Source organism: Aotus nancymaae, unplaced genomic scaffold (assembly GCF_030222135.1).
Source record: "Aotus nancymaae isolate 86718 unplaced genomic scaffold, 86718_ANA_hifiasm-v0.15.2.pri h1tg000021l, whole genome shotgun sequence".
Classification (NCBI taxonomy): Eukaryota; Metazoa; Chordata; class Mammalia; order Primates; family Aotidae; genus Aotus; species Aotus nancymaae.
Window position 1 is genome coordinate 9,268,910 of NW_026988433.1, and position 19,625 is coordinate 9,288,534.

At 42.8% G+C, this 19,625-nt stretch overlaps 1 protein-coding gene across 1 annotated transcript in view; it reads right to left on the reverse strand.

Annotated features, from left to right (window-relative positions):
* Positions 1-19,625, reverse strand: part of DNAH10 (dynein axonemal heavy chain 10) — a 177,505-nt gene that overhangs the window by 119,602 nt on the left and 38,278 nt on the right. The window contains exons 16-23 of the mRNA XM_064379606.1: positions 18,820-18,971; positions 16,106-16,270; positions 15,196-15,403; positions 11,816-11,972; positions 6,161-6,637; positions 5,889-6,047; positions 332-448; positions 148-250 (exon numbers count right to left, since the gene is read on the reverse strand). Coding sequence (XP_064235676.1) covers positions 148-250; positions 332-448; positions 5,889-6,047; positions 6,161-6,637; positions 11,816-11,972; positions 15,196-15,403; positions 16,106-16,270; positions 18,820-18,971 — 1,538 coding nt within the window. The remainder of the gene's footprint in view (positions 1-147; positions 251-331; positions 449-5,888; positions 6,048-6,160; positions 6,638-11,815; positions 11,973-15,195; positions 15,404-16,105; positions 16,271-18,819; positions 18,972-19,625) is intronic.

The window sequence follows — 19,625 nt, forward strand, 5'->3', positions numbered from 1 at the left end:
TAAAATGACCACAGGAAAAAGTAGTTCAGGAAGAAATAAATATTTAAATCATGGCACAATTATCACTTTCCATAAAATTCTTAAGCAAAACATATTCAAACATTTGATACTCAAATCACTCAGTAAGACCAACATGAACCTTCTTACCTTTATCAAGGTCATCGCCAACAGAACCAGGGCCTTCACTGTAAAAACGCTTTGCAAACTCCTCTATCTGAACTCTGTAGTTCATTATGTCGCCTCGGGTAATCTGAGAAAAACGAGGTTATGCTAGTTTAGCCCAAATACATTTTTCAATATCTTTACTCGGGAAGTGAAATTTAAAAGGTACCTCTGTGAAAGTTCTCTTTATGTCCCCAAGAGCATGCTCCACATTCACTGAATCATTAAACAGATTGGACCACGTGCTCTCAATCTTATCAACCAGTTCTTTCTCTTCATCAGGAGGCTAATTAGGAGAAACAAAAAACAGAATAAACAATAAATGATCAGCAATTTGGAATTGAAATTTATGGTCAAAGTAACTTCCCAGGGACTTCTGTTTCTGGCAACAGGAGGCTAGGTAATTCAAACCAACTCAAAAGCTGATTGAAATACTAAGGTCTGACATGGTGGCTCATGCCTGTAATCCCAGCACTTCGGGGGCCTGAGGTGGGAGGATCACTTGAGCTCAGGAGTTCAAGACCAGCCTGGGCAACACAGTAAGACTGTATCTCTGTAAATATAAAAGGAAAATGAAATTTTAAAAAGAAATATTGGGCTGGGCACAGTGGCTCACACCTGCAATCCCAGTACTTTGGGAGGATGAGGCGGGAAGAGGCTAGATAATTCAAACCAACTCAAAAGCTGATTGAAATATTAAGGCCTGACATGGTGGCTCATGCCTGTAATTCCAGCACTTTGGGGAATCCTAACCTCAGGAGGCTGAGGTGGAAGAATCGCTTGAACTCCTGAGCTCAGGATCACCTGAGGTTAGCAGACTGTAGGAGTTCAAGACCAGCCTGAACAACATGCTGAAATCCCTTCTCTACTAAAAATACAAAAAAAAATAGCCAGGCATGGTGGCAGGCGCCTGTAGTTTCAGCTACTTAGGAGGCTGAGGTGGAAAAATCGCTTGAACCCAGGAGGTGGAGGTTGCAGTAAGCTGAGGTCGCACCACCGCACTCCAACCTAGGTGACAGAGCAAGACTCTGTCTCAAAAAATAAAATAAAATGAAATGAAATATTAAAGTCAAATTTTATAATTAAAATAAAATCAGTATAAAATCATTTTTAAAAATAAAAAGTTAGAGATACTACAGAAAGATAAGCCCTTCATAAACTAAAGCCCAGCTTCAAATCAACTTAATCTCTGATTAGAATAAGGTTAGCTTAGCTTGCTAATGTACCCAGTTGTGGTATCTGTTAGAAGCAAAAATAAATCTACTCTGATGAAATACAACATCATTCAGAGCCTCCAATCCTCTCTCTCCAATTTATCATATATGCGGTTAAGAACTCAATTCGAAATGCAGGCCATATAAAGATACAAAAGAACTTACATGAAACCAAGAAATTCACAGACAACATAAACAGATCACGACAGAGTTATAAGATGCATAATTTAAAATATTTTTTTTTTTTTTTTTTTTTGAGACGGAGTTTTGCTCGTTACCCAGGCTGGAGTGCAATGGCGCGATCTCGGCTCACCGCAAGCTCCGCCTCCTGGGTTCAGGCAATTCTCCTGCCTCAGCCTCCTGAGTAGCTGGGATTACAGGCACGCGCCACCATGCCCAGCTAATTTTTTTGTATTAGTAGAGACGGGGTTTCACCATGTTGACCAGGATGGTCTCGATCTCTTGACCTCGTGATCCACCCGCCTCGGCCTCCCAAAGTGCTGGGATTACAGTTAAAATATTTTTAATAGAGTAAAGGAAACAATAGCCAAAAACAAAATTGAGAATTTTGGTGAGCACAGGAAATTGTTTTTAAAATGGAAATTCTAAAACAGATGATGACAGCACCCGAAATCAAAGCTAAAAGAATTGGTTAAGAAACCAGGAAAAACAGATCAGACACAAATGAACAGAAAATTCATTAACTTAAAGTTTAGGTCAAAGTATTAGAATAAACCACAGAAAGAAAAAGCAGAAAGGAATTTAAGGTATATGGGGTATTGTACAGAAGGTCCAACATATGTGGAATTGGAGTACCGGGGTGGCAGAATAAGGCAAAAACTGTTAATTTTCCAAAACTAGGTAAAGACATCAGCCTGCAGATTTTTAAAGTACCACAAATATCAATCAGGAAAAAAAGGAAGAACAAAACAAAACAAAAGAATCTAGCTACATCACATTACAACCGCTGAAAACCAAAGACATAAAAAACTTAAAAGCAGACCAATAAAATACCTAGTTAGACTAGACTACCTTGAAAGGGAGCAATAAAAAAGACTAACAGTCAACTCCTCAGTCAAAACATCAGAGGCCAGAAGATAATGGAATAATATCCACACAGAGAGGATTAAAAAAAAAAAGTTGGTGTTTCCAAAAGATCAATAAGTTAAGTTAAGGATATGGAGCAACTGAAACTCTTATTCAATGTGGATGTAAAGGGGTACCTCACTTTGGAAAATGAGCAGAATCTAGTAAAACTGAACACATGGATTCCTACAACCCAGCAATTTCATGTCTAGGCCCATACTCAATAGAAATGCATACATGTGTAAGTCTCATAAGGCTGCCCTCACTTCAGATGCCAGTTGCAAGTATTGGGTGCCCAAGGTATACAGACTTCGGTCCAACTTGGCTACAAAATCAGGGGTTCCCATACACGTCTCCTTCACTTTTGACCATTTGCTGAAATGGCTCACAGAACTCAGATCGTAAGCAAAGTAAAGAACACTTTACTTACAATCACCGATTTATTATAAAAGACACAACTCAGGAAGAGCCAAATGAAAGAGATGCATAAGCCAAGGTATGGGCTTGGGGGGTGCAAGGAGCTTCCATGACTTCTCTGAGCACCACTCTGCCAGCACCTTGGTGTGGTCAACAACCTGGAAGCTCTCCAAATCCCATCATTTAGGGATGTTTCGGGAGGTTTCATTACACAGGCATAACTAATTAGATCACTGGCCTTTGTTGATCTCCAATCTCCAGCCCCTCTTCCCTTCCCAAGAGTGGGGAGGGAGAATGGGTGCCCGAAAGTTCCAAACCTCTAAATAATTTATGCCTTGATCTTTCTGGCAGCCAGCCCCCATCCTGAAGCTGTCTAGGACTCCAACCCATCAGTCATTTCACTTGCATACAAAAGACACTCTTATTACTTCAGAGAGTCCAAGGATTTGAGGTGCTGTGTGCCAGGAACCAGGGACAAAGAACACTGTTAAAACAAAAGATGTTCCTGTGACCCCATCACTCAGGAAATATAAGTGTTTTGGAAGCTTTCTGTCAGGAACCAGGGACGAAGACCAAAGAGAAACAAAGTGATGTTTTGGGCTAAAAATGGACTGCATAATAGACAATAGTCCCACAGGACTGTAATACTGTATTTTCACTATACCTTTTCTATGTTTAGATATATATATATATATATATATTTTTTTTTTTTTGAGAGTCTCACTCTGTCACCAGGCTGGAGTGCAATGGCGCAATCTCGGCTCACTGCAATCTCTGCCACCCCGGTTCAAGCGATTCTCCTGCCTCAGCCTCCTGAGTAGCTGGGATTACAGGCGCCCGCCACCACACCCAGCTGATTTTTGTATTTTTAGTAGAGATGGGGTTTTACCATCTTGGCCAGGCTGGTCTTGAACTCCTGACCTCATGATCCACCCGCCTCAGCCTCCAAAAGTGCTGGGATTACAGATGTGAGCCACTGCACCTGGCCTATTTAGATATGTTTAGATACACAAATACGTACTATTATATGACATTGCTTACAGTATTCAGTACAGTACATGCTATACAGGTTTGTAGCCTATGAGCAACAGTTTCTACCATATGGCCTACGTGTGTAGCTGTATCATCTAGATTTCTATAAGTACATTCCATGATGTTTGCACAATAATGGAATTGCCCATTGACACATTTCTCAGAGCATATCCCCACTGTGTTAAATATACACAACTGTATATTTCCCCTATTATATTAGAGTACCTCTAACAAATCACACAGCAGTTACCATATTTAATGATACAGTGCCAAAAAGCTTGTCCTCCGAGATCAAGAACAAGACACGGATTTCTCCTACCTCCCCTTTTATTTAACCTTGTACAGGAATTCCTAGCGAGAGTCATAAGGCAAGAAAAAGAAACAAAATATTTAAAAATTAAAAAGAAATGAAACTGTCAATATTCACAGTTTATATAATGGTGTGCCTAGAAAATCCAAAATAATCTATGGATAAATAAATGATTAAAATTAATAATTACTGATTATTAAAAAGTAGAATGCAAATATCAATTGTCTTTCTATATAACAATAAAAAATAAAAACATTAAAATAAAAATTGAAGATGTCAATTACAAGAGCATCTGAAAATACCAAATACCTAGGAATAAATCTGGCAAAAAATAGGTAAGGTCTCTATGGGGAAAATTATAAATCTTTACGGGGAGACATTAAAGGCCTAAATAAAGAGAGAGAGAGAGAGAACATGTTCATGGATAGGAAAACTCAATACTATAGGACGTCCATTTGCCTGAAATTAATCTACAGGATCAATGCAATCCCAATCAAATCTCAGCTATTTTTGTTTTGTTGTTGTTGCTGGAATTTGACGTTCTGGTTCATTTTTTGTATGTGACCCATTGCACACTTAGTGCAAAATCCTTAGTTCTCTTATTTCTGTGATGTAAACCAGGGGAAGCAAAGTCTAAAAGAAGCTACCTGGTTGAGGGAGAAATACGAACTAGAGAAGAGAAAGAAATTGCCATGAATAAATCAGGATTTGCATAAAGTTTGTCTTTCAGCATTTCTGTTGCTTGACTGCTTCAAACACCAGGCCCCTCGCAGCCTCGGGGTTAGGATGTGGAGCTCTCAAACACCCTTGCTGAGCAGCAGGCCTGGGCCAAAAGCTCAAGATTCTTTCATCATCAGAAAAATGGGCAGTATGTAAAATTCCCATACATTTCAGGGGGAACCCAGACCCCCTAAAGCTCATCCATGACTTTGAAAGATCCTGAGAACCCAAATTTAATAACAAAGCAAAACCAATTAAATTATCTTCCACCAGTTGATTTTATCATCTTCAATCTTTCACTCTCTTACCATTTTTGCAAGAGCTCTTTATTCATTAAAGGAAATTGGCCGGGCGCGGTGGCTCACGCCTGTAATCCCAGCACTTTGGGAGGCCGAGGCAGGTGGATCACGAGGTCAAGAGATCGAGACCATCCTGGTCAACATGGTGAAACCCCGTCTCTACTAAAAATACAAAAAATTAGCTGGGCATGGTGGTGCGTGCCTGTAATCCCAGCTACTCAGGAGACTGAGGTAGGAGAATTGCCTGAACCAAGGAGGCGGAGGTTGTGGTGAGCCGAGATTGCGCCATTGCACTCCAGCCTGGGTAACAAGAGCGAAACTCCGTCTCAAAAAAAAAAGGAAATTAACACTCCATTGGAACCAAGTCATTTTGAGTGAAAAAAAAAAAGGAAATTAACACAAAAAAATGAAGAAAGGAAGAGTTACAGATCAATCCATTTGAGCCATGAGCCATACAAGACTGAAAAACAATCTCTATATTTTCATTATTCTAAATAACTATGGCATTGCTTTACATTTACAATGTATTACTTAAAGTCACTTATTTGAACACAAGTCAATGGCAGTATCCTTGAGAAGCATTTCTGGAAAGGGCAGTTAGTGGTCAATGCAATTGTTAAATGCGTAAGAAAATACAAGTTGCCTTACAAAGAGGTTATACATCGCCATGGTACGGTATCGCTCCTGGACGTCCCTGTATCTTAGTTCCATGACTAGAGATTTACTTCTAATTTCTGCAATTGTGGCAAGGACAAACTTGAGATCTTCGAGGGTACTGGGAATCTTCCCAAGGTTTTTGGCCAGGTGCTATAACAGAAAATACAAAGAACATTAAGTAAACATCGAAAAAACAGTAATGACGCAAATGAAGACCCAATTTACCTGAAAAGTAGTTTCAATTAAACACAGCGATTAAGTACCTCCATCTCTTCATGGAGATTATAGAGCTCCTCTCTTGCTGACTCATTGAGAAGTTTTCCAAGCGAAATCACCCAGGCCTTGGCATTTTCCTGCACTGTATTTGCCAGAGGACCAAGTTGAAGTCTGATGCATTGCTCATCCTTAATTAAAGGGTGGCGCGTAACTTCATAGGTTATCTTGGAATAGAACTGCAACTTTTCATCGTAGGCTACACAAGGAGGTCTCTTGGCGGCAAATTTCTCCATCACAATAGCTTTGTCCAGTTTCCAGAGAGGTCGATACCGCTTCCATTTTTGTAGATACTTCATAAGATTAATCAGAATCCTGTGGACATTTTGGGGGATCATAACAGCTTGTTCAACGATCTGAGGGTTCAGAGAAATATCACTGTAGAAGTTTATTACAACAACTTCTTCTTCCTCACCCTTCTGAGGGGGGCATTCTATGCAGCTGCCATTCATCCAACGAACAAAATGCTGGCAAAATAAGAATCAGGAGAAAAGACAGTATTTTCGTATCTATTTTTCCTCCTACATACATATTAGTGTTCAGCAATAAGTCTTGTCAGTAACGGAAAATCACTTTATTATTAATAAATTGAGATTGCAAAAATAACCACAATCCTTTGTTCTTCTTATCAAGAGATGAAGCCTATTTCCCTTCCTGAGCAAGCCTTGTGACTTACCTTGACCAATGGAAAGGGGCAGACATGGTGTTAGGCAAGTTCAAACCAAGGCTCCAAGAAGCCCTGCAGCTCCTGCTCTCATGCTCTCTTGAGAGCGTGGTTCTTGAGACCATGGTGGTACACAGGTGTGCACCACCATGCCTAGCTGACTACTCTAGTAGGCTTGAGCTAGCCTACTAGATTACAACAGGCCACGCGCAAGAGAATCCCAGCTGCTGGCCATCAGAGCTGTGTTTGAGGTCATCAACTGCTAGACACATGAGTGAGCCCAGCCAAGCCCAGAGCTGCTCAGCAGAACCCAGCACCCAGAACCCAGATCTAAACAATTACTCTTTGAAGCCAGTAAGTTTTGAAGTGGCTTGTTATGAAATAAAGCCAACTACACTATGGATGAATTTTTAAAAACCTTTATTTCCCTATTTACAGAGGAAAAAACACAGATTCAGGCAAATGAACTGCTTAGCGTCCCAGGACAGATCTGCTAATTTGACATCTCCCTGCTGTAGAGTTAAGGCTCTCTTATCTTTTAATCAAGCGTGAGTCACAGCAGCAAACCAGAGGTGTGTTACACGTTACTTCTCTGAACAGAGTCTCACCATCTATAAAATGGGAGTAACGCTACTATTAGGTTGGTGCAAAAGTAATTGCAGCTTTGCCAATACTTTTAATGGTAAAAACCACAGTTACTTTTGCACCGACCTAATACTTCTATTTCCAACATTACTAATAATAGTAACACTAATAGCTAATATTTATTCAGAGCTACTGATTGCCAAACACTACACTAAGATGTATACATGTGTTATATAATTTAATCCTCCCAACAGCACTAGAAGGTGAATAGTATTATCATTTCCACTTAATAGATGAGGTAAAATTCAGAACCTAGTTAAAACTTTTGCTCATGTTTTCTGCCATGAAATAGGAATCCTGAAGATCAAAGAGACGTTGCAGTTAAACCATATTAAGTGGCCTAGCCACGCAGGTTCACGTGCTGAGATTTTAACGAAATACATTCCTGACATTATCTAAGAGAGTAAAACTTCTTTTCATTTAAAAGAAAAAAACTATGAAGATAAAATAATATAAGCTTCCCCAAGAGCCTCAAATCCATCTATTAGTAAGGAGGAACGTTAAGTTGGCATGAAATATTGTGATTAATGTTCATAATGTTTCACAGGCCAACTTTCCTATTTATTTACCCCTTAAAAATGCCATTTCCCTTACAAAGGAAACATACCTAGCACCTACAAGATATAGCACCTGTAAGAGAATGCATATAACAGAGGCTTCATAAATGTCTTAGCATGGATTATAAAACATGTACCATTTATCATCAATTTCTAAGTACAGTGAAATGAAATTCCCTCTTTTGATTTCTATACTTATTTTTATGCCCCTAAAAATGTCTGAAACATGTCTGACTTGCTGAACCAACCAAGTGATGAGAAAGGTTCCAGTGTGCTGAGGGGGTGACGTCCCATACCTACAAAGATGGCTCTGTTTTCCCATTTGGGGTAAGACATAAACTCTGGGTTAGCTGCCAACAGATGTTCAATCAACAAACATTTACTGAGAACCAACTATGTCTAAAGGGAACAAAACCCTCAACGTCTGCATGCCCGTGGATCTGACATTCTAGTAGCCTGATAGAATCAGCAGATAAATAAGCAAGGGAAAAACAAGAGAAGGTCAGAGAGTGGTACCTGGCAGGAGGAAGATGGGATGGGGTGACGGGAGAGAGAGGACAAGAAGGTCGGGGCGGGCAGAATGTTCAGGTGAGAGAGAGATCCAAGATGGCTGATGATTAGCAGCTCGGGCACGTACCTCCCAGTGAAAGCGCAAAGAACAAGAGGACGCCACACTTTCAGAAGAATATTAGTTGCTCACGGACCAGGAGATTCCCAGTGGAGGAGCTCCACGGGTCGCCAGGGCGACTCTTGTGGCCGGCGTGGCGGTTTTGCTGGTGCCTTAGCACGCCAGTTCTTGGTGCAGAGTCCGGAGATTCCGGGCAGAAAAGCACCATCAATCTTAACACCGCTGTTTTGGCCGGCTCAGTGGATTGCTCAGATTTCGGCGCAGGGAATCAACAAGTTGGACGTCAGAGACCCAGTTAGAAAGTCGGTAATTATAAAGACGACAGACGGACAAATATATAATGAAGGGAAGAAATCAGCATAAGAAGGTAGAGAATACTCAAAATCAGAATGCCTCTCCCTCCACAGGGGATCGCAATTCCTCATCAGTAACGGAACAAGGCTTAATAGATTACACGTGTGTTCCAATAACAGAAGCAGGTTTCAAAACGTGGGTGATAAGAAACTTCTGTGAATTAAAAGAACTTGTTCTAACCCAATGCAAAGAAACTAAGAACCTTGAAAAAAGGTTTGACGAAATGTTAACAAGAATGGACAATTTAGAGAGGAATATAAGTGAATTGATGGAGCTGAAAAACACAACACGAGAACTTCGCGAAGCATGCACAAGTTTAAACAGTCGAATTGATCAAGCAGAAGGAAGGATATCAGAAGTCGAGGACCAGCTCAGTGAAATGAAACGAGAAGACAAGAATGCAGAAAAAAGGATGAAAAGGAATGAGCAAAGTCTCCAGGAAATATGGGACTATGTGAAAAGACCTAATTTACGTTTGATAGGTGTACCTGAATGTGATGAAGAGAATGAATCCAAGTTGGAAAATACTCTTCAGGATATCATTCAGGAAAATTTCCCCAACCTGGCAAGGCAGGGTAATATTCAACTCCAGGTAATACAGAGAACACCACAAAGATATTCTTCAAGAAGACCAACCCCAAGGCACATAATCGCCAGATTTATTAGGGTTGAAATGAAGGAGAAAATACTAAGGGCAGCCAGAGAGAAAGGTCAGGTTACCCATAAAGGGAAACCTATCAGACTTACAGCAGATCTCTCAGCAGAAACCCTACAAGCCAGAAAAGAGTGGGGACCAATATTTAACATCCTTAAAGAAAAGAACTTTCAACCCAGAATTTCCTATCCAGCCAAACTAAGCTTTATAATCGAAGGAAAAATTAAATCTTTTGCGAACAAACAAGTACTTCGAGAGTTCACCACCACCAGGCCTGCTTTACAAGGGCTTCTGAAAGAAGCACTATACATATAAAGGAACAACCAATATCAGCCTTTCCAAAAATATATCAAAAAGAAAAGAACATTAACACAACGAAAAATTTACACTAACTAATGGGCAAAACAGCCAGCTAGCATCAAACGCCGGTATTAAACTTACATATAGTTTAATTGGATAAAAAGCCAAAACCCATGGGTATGCTGCATCCGGGCCCATCTTACATGCAACAATACACAAAGACTCAGAGAGAAGGAGGAAGATTTACCAATCAAACAGAGAGTAAAAATAAACTAATAAACAAAAAGCAGGAGATGCAATTCTCGCCTCTGATAAAGTAGACTTTAAAGCAACAAAGATCAAAAGAGGCAAAGAAGGACATTACATAATGGCAAAAGGATCAATGCAACAAGAAGAGCTAACGATTCTATAGATCAACGAGATAGAAAATTAACAAGGATATTCAGAACTTGAACTCAGACCCGGAACAAGTAAACTTAATAAACATTTATAGAACTCTCCACTTCAAATACACAAAACATACATTACCACCTCACACCTATTCCAAAGGTGACTATATAATTGGAAGTAAATCACTCCTCAGTAATCGCATAGCATTTCATAGGTTTAAATGAAATATTGGTTGGCTGTTTGTTTGTTATCTTCTTCCCTTATTCCTTCCTGACTACATCATTAAGTATAATTATCAGTATAAAAGAGGTTTTCAATACCCATTACTAAATTGCATTCTAGCCTGGGCAAGAAAGCAATACTCCCATTCTCTCTCCCTCTTTCTTTTCCTTCTCCCTCCTCCCCATTCTCTCTCTCTCTTTCTCTTCCTTTTTCCTCCTTCCTATTCTCTCTCTCTCTCTAAAAAAAAAAAAAAAGAAAAAAAAAAAAAAAAGAATGTTCAGGTGAGAGAACAGCTACAGCAACCCTCGCGAGAGGAGCTCGCGGTACCCGCTGGAGGTACCATCAGGCAGCCAAGCTGGAGCGCCATGAAGCACAATCCTTGTAGGGCTGAGATCAGAAAGGCAGCCAGGGGCTAGAGCAAGGGGGCCTCAGGCCACACAAAGGTATTTGGATTATGTTCTAAGGGTAATTAAGTCACGGGGTGGGTGGGGGCAGTTTACACCAGGGATGACATGAAATGATACGCTGTTGTTGTTAGTGTTGTTTTAGAGACAGGGTCTTGCTCTGTTGCCCAAGCTGGAGTGCAGTGGCGTAACCATACCTCACTGTACCCTTGAACTCCTGGGCTCAAGCAATCCCCCGCCTCAGCCTCCCGAGTAGCTAGGACCACAGGTGTGCACCACCACGCCTAGCTGATTAATTTTGTTTTCTGTAGAGACGGGGGTCTCCCCATGTTGCACAGGTGGGTCTGGAACTCCTGGGCTTAAGCAATCCTCCGTCAGCCTCCCAAAGTGCTGAGATTACAGGCGGGAGCCACTGCACCTGGCCTGATTTGTATTTGTTTAAGCTAATTCTGACCACCTGTGGTGGAGAATGGATCATAGGAATGTCACTGCCAGAGTCCAGGAGGGGGTGATGGCACTTGAGATAGGAAGGTACCAGGGGACAGGAGAGAAGAGGACAGATGGGAGGTACATTCAGAGGACTTACCGACGGGCTGGGCATGGCTGGGTGAGAGCAAAGGAAACAAGGATGAGTTTCTGGCTCAAGCAATGGGGTTGATGTTGGTGCCAATTCCTGAACTGGGGGACGACGAAGTCACATGGCAGGAAATCAAGAATTCTGTCTTGGGCCGCGGGCAGTGGCTCATACCTGCAGCTCCAGCACTTTGGGAGGCAGAGGCATCCTGAGATGCCATCTGAGCAGGGACGCAGGCACCTCTGCTCTTACCTTAGTGACCTCCACGCAATTCCGGACACAATGGAAGCACATTTTGTAGATCTCGTTCGTGTTGGGATGAAGGATGATCTCAGGGGCCGTCAGAATGGTTTCGATTTGGAACAGAGGGACATTTCCAAGGATCAAAGAATTAAAAGACTGCAAATTCCTAAGAGGGGTTGACAAGAAAGACTCAGTACCCACTAGAACAAAATACACCAAGCAATTGACGCAAATGACTAGGGCCACAAAAGTCACAGGTACAGACAATGGCACGCTGCGAGGCAGTCCTGGACGGGCTGGGGTGCGCCTTCTTTAAAATCTTTTTTTTTTTTTTACTAAATTTATACAAATGGTTCATTTCCACTTTTGGAAAACTGAATACCTTTTGGTTGGAAAATAGTTAAGTAATAATGACTTCCCAAAAGCTACTCAACTCTGGTAAGGAAAAAAGAGTACTCACATCCCCACCCAGCCTGCCACGCCAGCTCCATCCTTTCCAGGACCAAAGTGGATGTGACACCCAGGGATGAGCCTTCATCAGCCTCCAGCCCAGTCTCCCTGCTTCCCCTCTCCCCGCCCACCTCCATCCAGTAATTCATGTGGCAGTCAGAGACACCATGTTAAAACATCTGGTGGGGCGCAGTGGCTCACACCTGTTATCCCAGCACTTTGGGAGGCTGAGGTGGGAGGATCACTTGAGCCCAGGAGTTTAAGACCAGCCTGGGCAACATAGCAAGACCCTGTCTCTAAAATGAAAATTAATTAGCTGGGCATAGTGGCACACACCTGTGGTCCCAGCTACTCAGGAGGCTGAGGTGGGAGGATTGCTTGAGGCGGGAAGGTCGAGGCTGCAGTGAGCTGTGAATATGCCACTGCACTCTTGCCTTGGTGACAGAGTGAGACCCTGTCTCAAAAAACAAAACGATACAAAAACATCTAACTCCTCACTCCCTCTCCTCCCTTCTCTCTCTCCCTTTCCCCCCACCTTCCTCTCTCACCCACTCTCTCCCTCCTTCTCCTTTCCCCTCCCCTTCTCTCTCTCCTCTCTCTCCTCTCTCCACCTCTCTCTTTCCCTCTTCCTATGCAATCTCCCTCTCCAGCCTTCTCCCTTCCTCTCTCCCTCTCTCTCTTTCTCTCTCTCTCTCCCTACTCCCTGTTTTCTCTCCCTCTCCATTCCTTTCCCCGCCACCTCCTCTCTCTCCAGCTAAAAACACTCCAGCAGCCTCCCATGGCTGTCAGGATAAAATGCAAGCTCCCTGCTGTGGCTTCCCAGGCTCCCTGTGACCTGATCCACCCCTGCCAGCCTCTCCAGCTTCATCCCCTCCTTCAATCTCATCTTTCCTCCTTTCTGTTTCTTCCACTGACCAAAGGCCCCGCTGTGGGTCTTCACAGCAGTTTTTGGTTTCCCCTAGAAGGCTCTTCCCCTTTCATCTCACTCCTCATCTTCAGGTCTCTGCTAAACTGTGGCTTTTCAGTGGCCTTTCTTGACCACCCAATTACAGCAGCGTCTCCATTCTCTCCCCAGAATGGTATTCTGCTTTATTTCTTTTGCAGAGCTCATCTATTTTATGTCTGTTTCCCTATGTCCTGCGTTCTCTATGAGGTTAGAGAAACTGCAAGGATACAGAGGCCTTGTCTGTGACCACAGTCTAATCCAACAGTCAGCACAGGGCAGGCTCTACTAAACCTTGGATAGATGGACAGACGGACGGACGGACGGATGGATGGATGGATGGATGGGACAAATAAATGTGTGGATGGAAGGATGGATGGATAAATGGATGGATGGATGAGTGAATGAATGAATGAATAAATGAATGAATGAGTTAATAAATGCATCAGGACAAAACACAGCATATTAGAAAGGGAAACACTACAGGAGGTAGGTCCATGTAAGGGACTGCTTTGGGAATCTAAGTTAAAAGCAATAACAGAGAATAAATGAAATGCATAGAAAACAGAGTTATTTAAAGGATCCACTTAGTGAAGTTTGCCAAACTAGGTCCAGAAAACAAGACCAAAGGTTGTTTTATTTTTCAATGCATTTTTCCAAAAGAGATTTTTAGCAGCTCACAAAGATACTTTAACTGCGAAAAGAGATCCTCAAGTGGAGTAAAAGAAGAAAGAAAGAAGACACCCATCGGACACCCTTAAGCAAAGGAAGAAGACACTCAACAGACACCATCTAAGGAAATGATTCTGCAGGCGGGATGCCCAGGTTCAAATCCCAGCTCTTCCTCTTACTGGCTGTGTGGTCCCAGGCAAGTCACTTAACTTGCCAAGATTCTGTATCCTCCTCTGTAAAACAGGGATGAGAGCAGCACAGAACACAGTGCAAGGTGAGCTCTCCTATGTGTTCAGATGAGACTAAAAATGCAAATCACAAATACCTGCACACTTGCTGCATTTAGTCTACAAATTTGCTTCTAAGCTTTCTAGCAGCCAAAGTGAAAGGGAAAGCTATGAAGTCAGCAATTCATAGAGTCCATATCATTAAAAAACCAAACAAGAAAATCAATGCAAAAAACGAAAAGGAAAAATGCTAGCTGGAGTCAAAGAAGGAACTGGAGTTACTACTTCTGGAGTTCCCCTCACAAGGAAGACACCGCATGATAAAATGAACACTGCTCTTGACAATACAGACGTCATAGTAACGGTGATGGATTTCACAGGCAGGTTTCCTAGAAGGATTCCCAACTGTCAGCCTCATATCCCAGAGCAGTCTGTGGGCCACCAATGCGATGGGGTCCAGGCACTCAGCTTCCAGCTGGTCTGGCTGAGCTGCTGAGGGTGAGGCCCAGGAGGAAAGGGACAGAGTCCGCCGTGTCAGAGGCTGGCACATGCAGCAGGCATTCAACACGCACAGGCAGACTGCGCTAGCTAGGGGTTGACTTGAGGCCAGCGTAAGAGGGAATGGGTCGTGTGTCCTTCACATCTGTCACTCTCAACGTGAACGAGGGAGTCCTCTGGGATTCTGGTCAGTGTTGAGTGACAGCGATTCTCTGTTGCCAGCTGAACACAGGCTCACTATGTCTTTCAGATAACTGAAGTGGGGAGAGGGAGCCTTTCTTTTCTGGAATGTTGAGGGGCCTAACAAGATCATGAAGGTCACCCCTCCAGGCTGGGAGTGCCCTTCGGCCAGAAAGCGTCTGACCGTCCACCTGACTTTCATTCTGTACCTTGTCACCCCCCCAACTGTCCATATTTCTCAACTGTTTTAATCTACACACACCACTTTAAAACATGCAACAAGAAGACAATTGCCTGAACCCAGGAGGCGGAGGTTGCGGTGAGCCGAGATTGCGCCATTGCACTCCAGCCTAGGTAACAAGAGCGAAACTCCGTCTCAAAAAAAAAAAAAAAAAAAACATGCAACAAGATGAACTTACTTCAGGATGAGCTTTGTCAGGACCTCATAAATTTTCTTTTCCCAGTATTCGTAGTAGGAGGCCAGCCTGGGGGCCTTGCCTGTGTTGGTGTGGACGACCAGGCCCTCAACTTTGGTCAGTAGAGGCCCGATGGCAAGATACCACCGCACCATGTGGTCCACGTCTCTGGCCCTTTCTCGCTCAATGTGTTCAAAAAATTCCTTCACGCCTAGAGAGAAAGGTGTCTGTTACAGCTGCCCACGAACCCAGGGAAGGCTAGCACTCAAAAGGCAATCCAAACACGAGCTGTGTGTCTTAAAAAACCAAAAACAGCCTCCAACCACAGCCCAACACAGAACACGAGTCAACATCGGAACACACGTTAAGCGACGAATAAATGACAACCAGTTACGCACGTCCAGAAGGTGGCTTTTTTATCTTTGGGCAATCTTGTTTTTCTTGAATTCCTTGTTGACATGTCCTGAATTCCTTGTTGACTAGTCTAAGACTATTTAAAGTATTTTTCTTGAACAAGTAAATGTGAGCCCATAAAAAACGCAACTCAATTTACTGTTACAAACTTATCAACAAAGCGCCACAGGCTTTCACAGATGAGGCAGGAGGATCACTTGAGGCCCGGAGTTCAAGACCAGCCTGGGCAACACAGCAAGATCCCGTCTCAGAAAAAAACAAAACAAAAACAAACAAACATGAATTTGTTAAACTAAATAATATACAAAACATGACAAAAAGTAATAGCTACCCATGATTCTTTCAAGTAAATGACTGAGAGCATTAGAAATGGTTTTACGCCATTCATGGAATATACAAATACGTATGTAGATTTATAGATACCTATATATACACATATGTATATACAATATGTTTTTTCATTAATTCCATAACTGGAGAACCCAGAAGTCAGATCTACCTGGGAGTTCTTCCTCGCTTTTAGCGGCTGGATATTTGAAGAGATTTGTAGCCTCTATTAATGCCAGCCTGGAAGAAATATCATCTGCATTCTTATGAATCTGGTGAACAAGAGACTCAAATTTCCCAATGGCCTGTTTGCACCAAGTTATATAGTCACCAATACCTTTGAAGAAAGAAAGAAAGAAAGACATTTGGCTTCCAACCTGTCTTTCCACATCTGCCCCACCAGCATCTGTGATGTTAATACTGGCATCCCTTCCCAGGAAAGACCCTGCTCATTCCAACCCCTTGGGTCTTTGGGGTGGCAAAGATCCCCTTCGAACCCTAAGGGACTGGGACAAGGGACCCCGAACCCAGAATCAAGCAAGCGATGCATTTCTTCTATTCAAACGTTAGCACAGTCCCGGCTGGAGCTCCATGGGGAGAAAGGGACTACCGAGCCCTGCTGCCTTCTTGCTGCTGCAGCTCCCTGAAGCCTCCACTCCACACCACCTGCCTGCAACCTCCTCTGGCCTGGAGCTTAGACACGTCAACAGCAAGAACGTGAACAGTAAACTCGGGTTAAGTACTTACGATCGGTCTCACTTTACACAAATAAAAGCCCCAAAATGGATCACAGACTGTGCTGTGAAACACGATACCATAACATTTTTAGAAACAAAAACACAGGAGAGAAAAAAACTTTAAGATCTAGGGCAAGGCAGTGATTCTTAGACTTGGCACCAAAAGGAGAACCCATTAAAGGAAAAACTGCTATGTTGGACTTAGTCGAAATTCAAAGCTTTTGCTCTACCAAAGGCCCTCCTATGAGAAAGACAGCACAAGCTACAGAGTGGGAGAAAACCTCTGCAAACCACACATCCGGTAAGGACGAGCATTCAGAATATACAAAGGATGCTCGAAACTCAACAGTAAAGAAAACAATCTAATTACAACATATGCAAAAGACATAAAAACACACGTCACTGAACAGGCCACCCACGTGACGTATTTGTGCTTATTAGCACATGAAAAGATGCTCAACACCATTAGCCATTACAGAAGTCAAATCAAAACCATAAGGAGATATTGTTACACAGCTATCAGATGGCCAAAACTAAAAAAAAAAAAAAAAGTGACAGCAAAGCTGGCCAGGATGCAGAGAAAGTGGGTCACTCGTACATTGGTGATAGAAATGCAAAACGGCACAGTTGTCCCGTAAAACAGCACGACAGTAAAACAAAATGAAAACGAAACAAAGCCCGGCACGGTGTCTCACATCTGTCATCCCAGCACTTTGAAAGGCTAAGATGGACGGATCACTTGAGGCCAGGAGTTCAAGACCAGCCTGGCCAACATGGCAAAACCCTGTCTCTACTAAAAATACAGAAGTTAGCCAGGAGTGGTGGCAAGTGCCTGTAATCCAAGCTAGTTAGGAGGCTGAGGCAGGAGAACTGCTTGAACCCCAGAGGTGGAGGCTGCAGTGAGCTGAGATCATGCCATTGCACTCCAGCCTGGGCAACAAGAGCGAAACTCCAACTCAAAACAGCAGCAGCAGCAATCTTAAACTAAACACGCAACTACCGTGCAACTCAGCGACTGCACTGCTGGGCCTTTGTCCCAGAAAAAAACGAAGAATCGTGTTCACACAAAACCCTGCACACAAATGTTTACAGTAGCTTTACTGATAAGAGCCAAAACTGGAAACAGCCTAGCTGTCCTTTGAGAGGTGAAAGGCTGAACAAACTATGCTACATCGATACTGTGGAGTCTTCTTCAAAAATACACACACTATTGACACATCCAACAACATGGATAGATCTTTGAAGACAGGCTGAGAAAGAAAAGCCAACTCAAAAAAGAGCTATGTATTATCTCATTTCTATGACACTCTAAAATGACAACATTACAGAAATTGAATAAAGATTCATGGTTGCCGGGTGTGGTGGCTCACGCCTGTAATCCCAGCACTTTGGGGGGTTGAGGCGGGCGGATCACCTGAGGTCCAGAGTTCAAGAACAGCCTGACCGATGTGATGAAACCCCATCTATACTAAAAATACAAAAACTAGCCGGGCGTGATGGCATGCCTGTAATCCCAGTTACTTGGGAGGCTGAGACAGGAGAATCGCTCGAACCAGGGAGGTGGAGGTTGCAGTGAGGTGAGATCACACCATTGCATTGCAGCCTGGGCAACAAGAGCAAAACTCTATCTCAAAAAAAAAAAAAAGATTTATGGTTGCCAGGGATTAAGGAGAAGGCAACGATGGGAGGGAAGTGAACTCGACAGTACTTGCTGTGGCATGAAACTCTTCTCTATCTCGACTCTATCAATGTCAGTATCTTGGTTGTGATCTAGTTTTGCAAGAAGTTACTATTTAGGGAAAATGAGTAAAGGGCACGAAGGCTCCCTCTGCAGTAATTCTTAACAACTGCATGTGAATCTATAATTACCTCCAAATCAAATTTTTAATTAAAAAAAAAAGTAAAAGTGACCTTCTTTTTGGAGAAATGTGCTTTGGGTCTGCAGAGTGTGAAAGGGTCACTCCTCTTATCTTCATCCCAATGACAGCCTGGAGGTCAGTTCTAAGTTCCACACATGTATTTTATTAACCCTCAAAAATTGTTAATTGTGTCTATAAACACGTGAAAATTGTAATTCAAATAAAACAACCTAAAAGAATGACTTTGCATTCCCAAGTCTAAAAGGCAAGCAATAGATGAATGACGTTACCTAGTGAGTTCCAGTTCAACCTCTTATATCCAGACCTAAACACTCGGAGGAGCTCCTGGGAATGATCGTTGAGAAGCACAGACTCCGCCTCGTTTAGCGTTCCTATGAGCACGTGGTAATGATCCAACATGCGCTGTACTCCATCTGTGTACCTGCACGTGACAGGAATGTCACAAACAAGCTCATCAAAACCTTCTGCAGTCAAGACATTACAAAAGACCACGAACCTGCCCACAACCTTGATCTAGAGATTTGCAGAAATTTAAAACAACACGACTCTTCTCATTAACTTTCTTTTTTGGAAAATATTGGTTACTTTTTATTAAATATGTTATTTATATCACATGTAATAGGTTTACTATTGGTGACCCATATTTTAAACTTTTTTTGGGGGGCAGGGGGGTGGAGTCTCACTGTCGCCCAGGCTGGAGTGCAGTGGCACGATTCGGCTCACTGCTGCAACCTCTGCCCCCCCGGGGTTCAAGAAATTCTCCTGCCTTAGCCTCCCAAGTAGCTGAGACTACAGGCACGCACCACCATGCCTGGCTAATTTTTTGTATTTTTAGTATAGATGGGGTTTCACCATGCTGGCCAGGCTGGTCTTGAACTCCTGACCTCATGATCCGCCCACCTTGGCCTCCCAAAGTGCTGGGATTACAGGCGTGAGCCACTGCACCCGGCCCCATATTTTAAACTTTTCTTAGCTTCATTTTTTTTTTTTTTTTGATCCAGGGTCTTGCTCTGTCTCACAGGCTGGAGTGCAGTGGTGCAATCATGGTTCACTGCAGCCTCAATCTCCCAGGTTC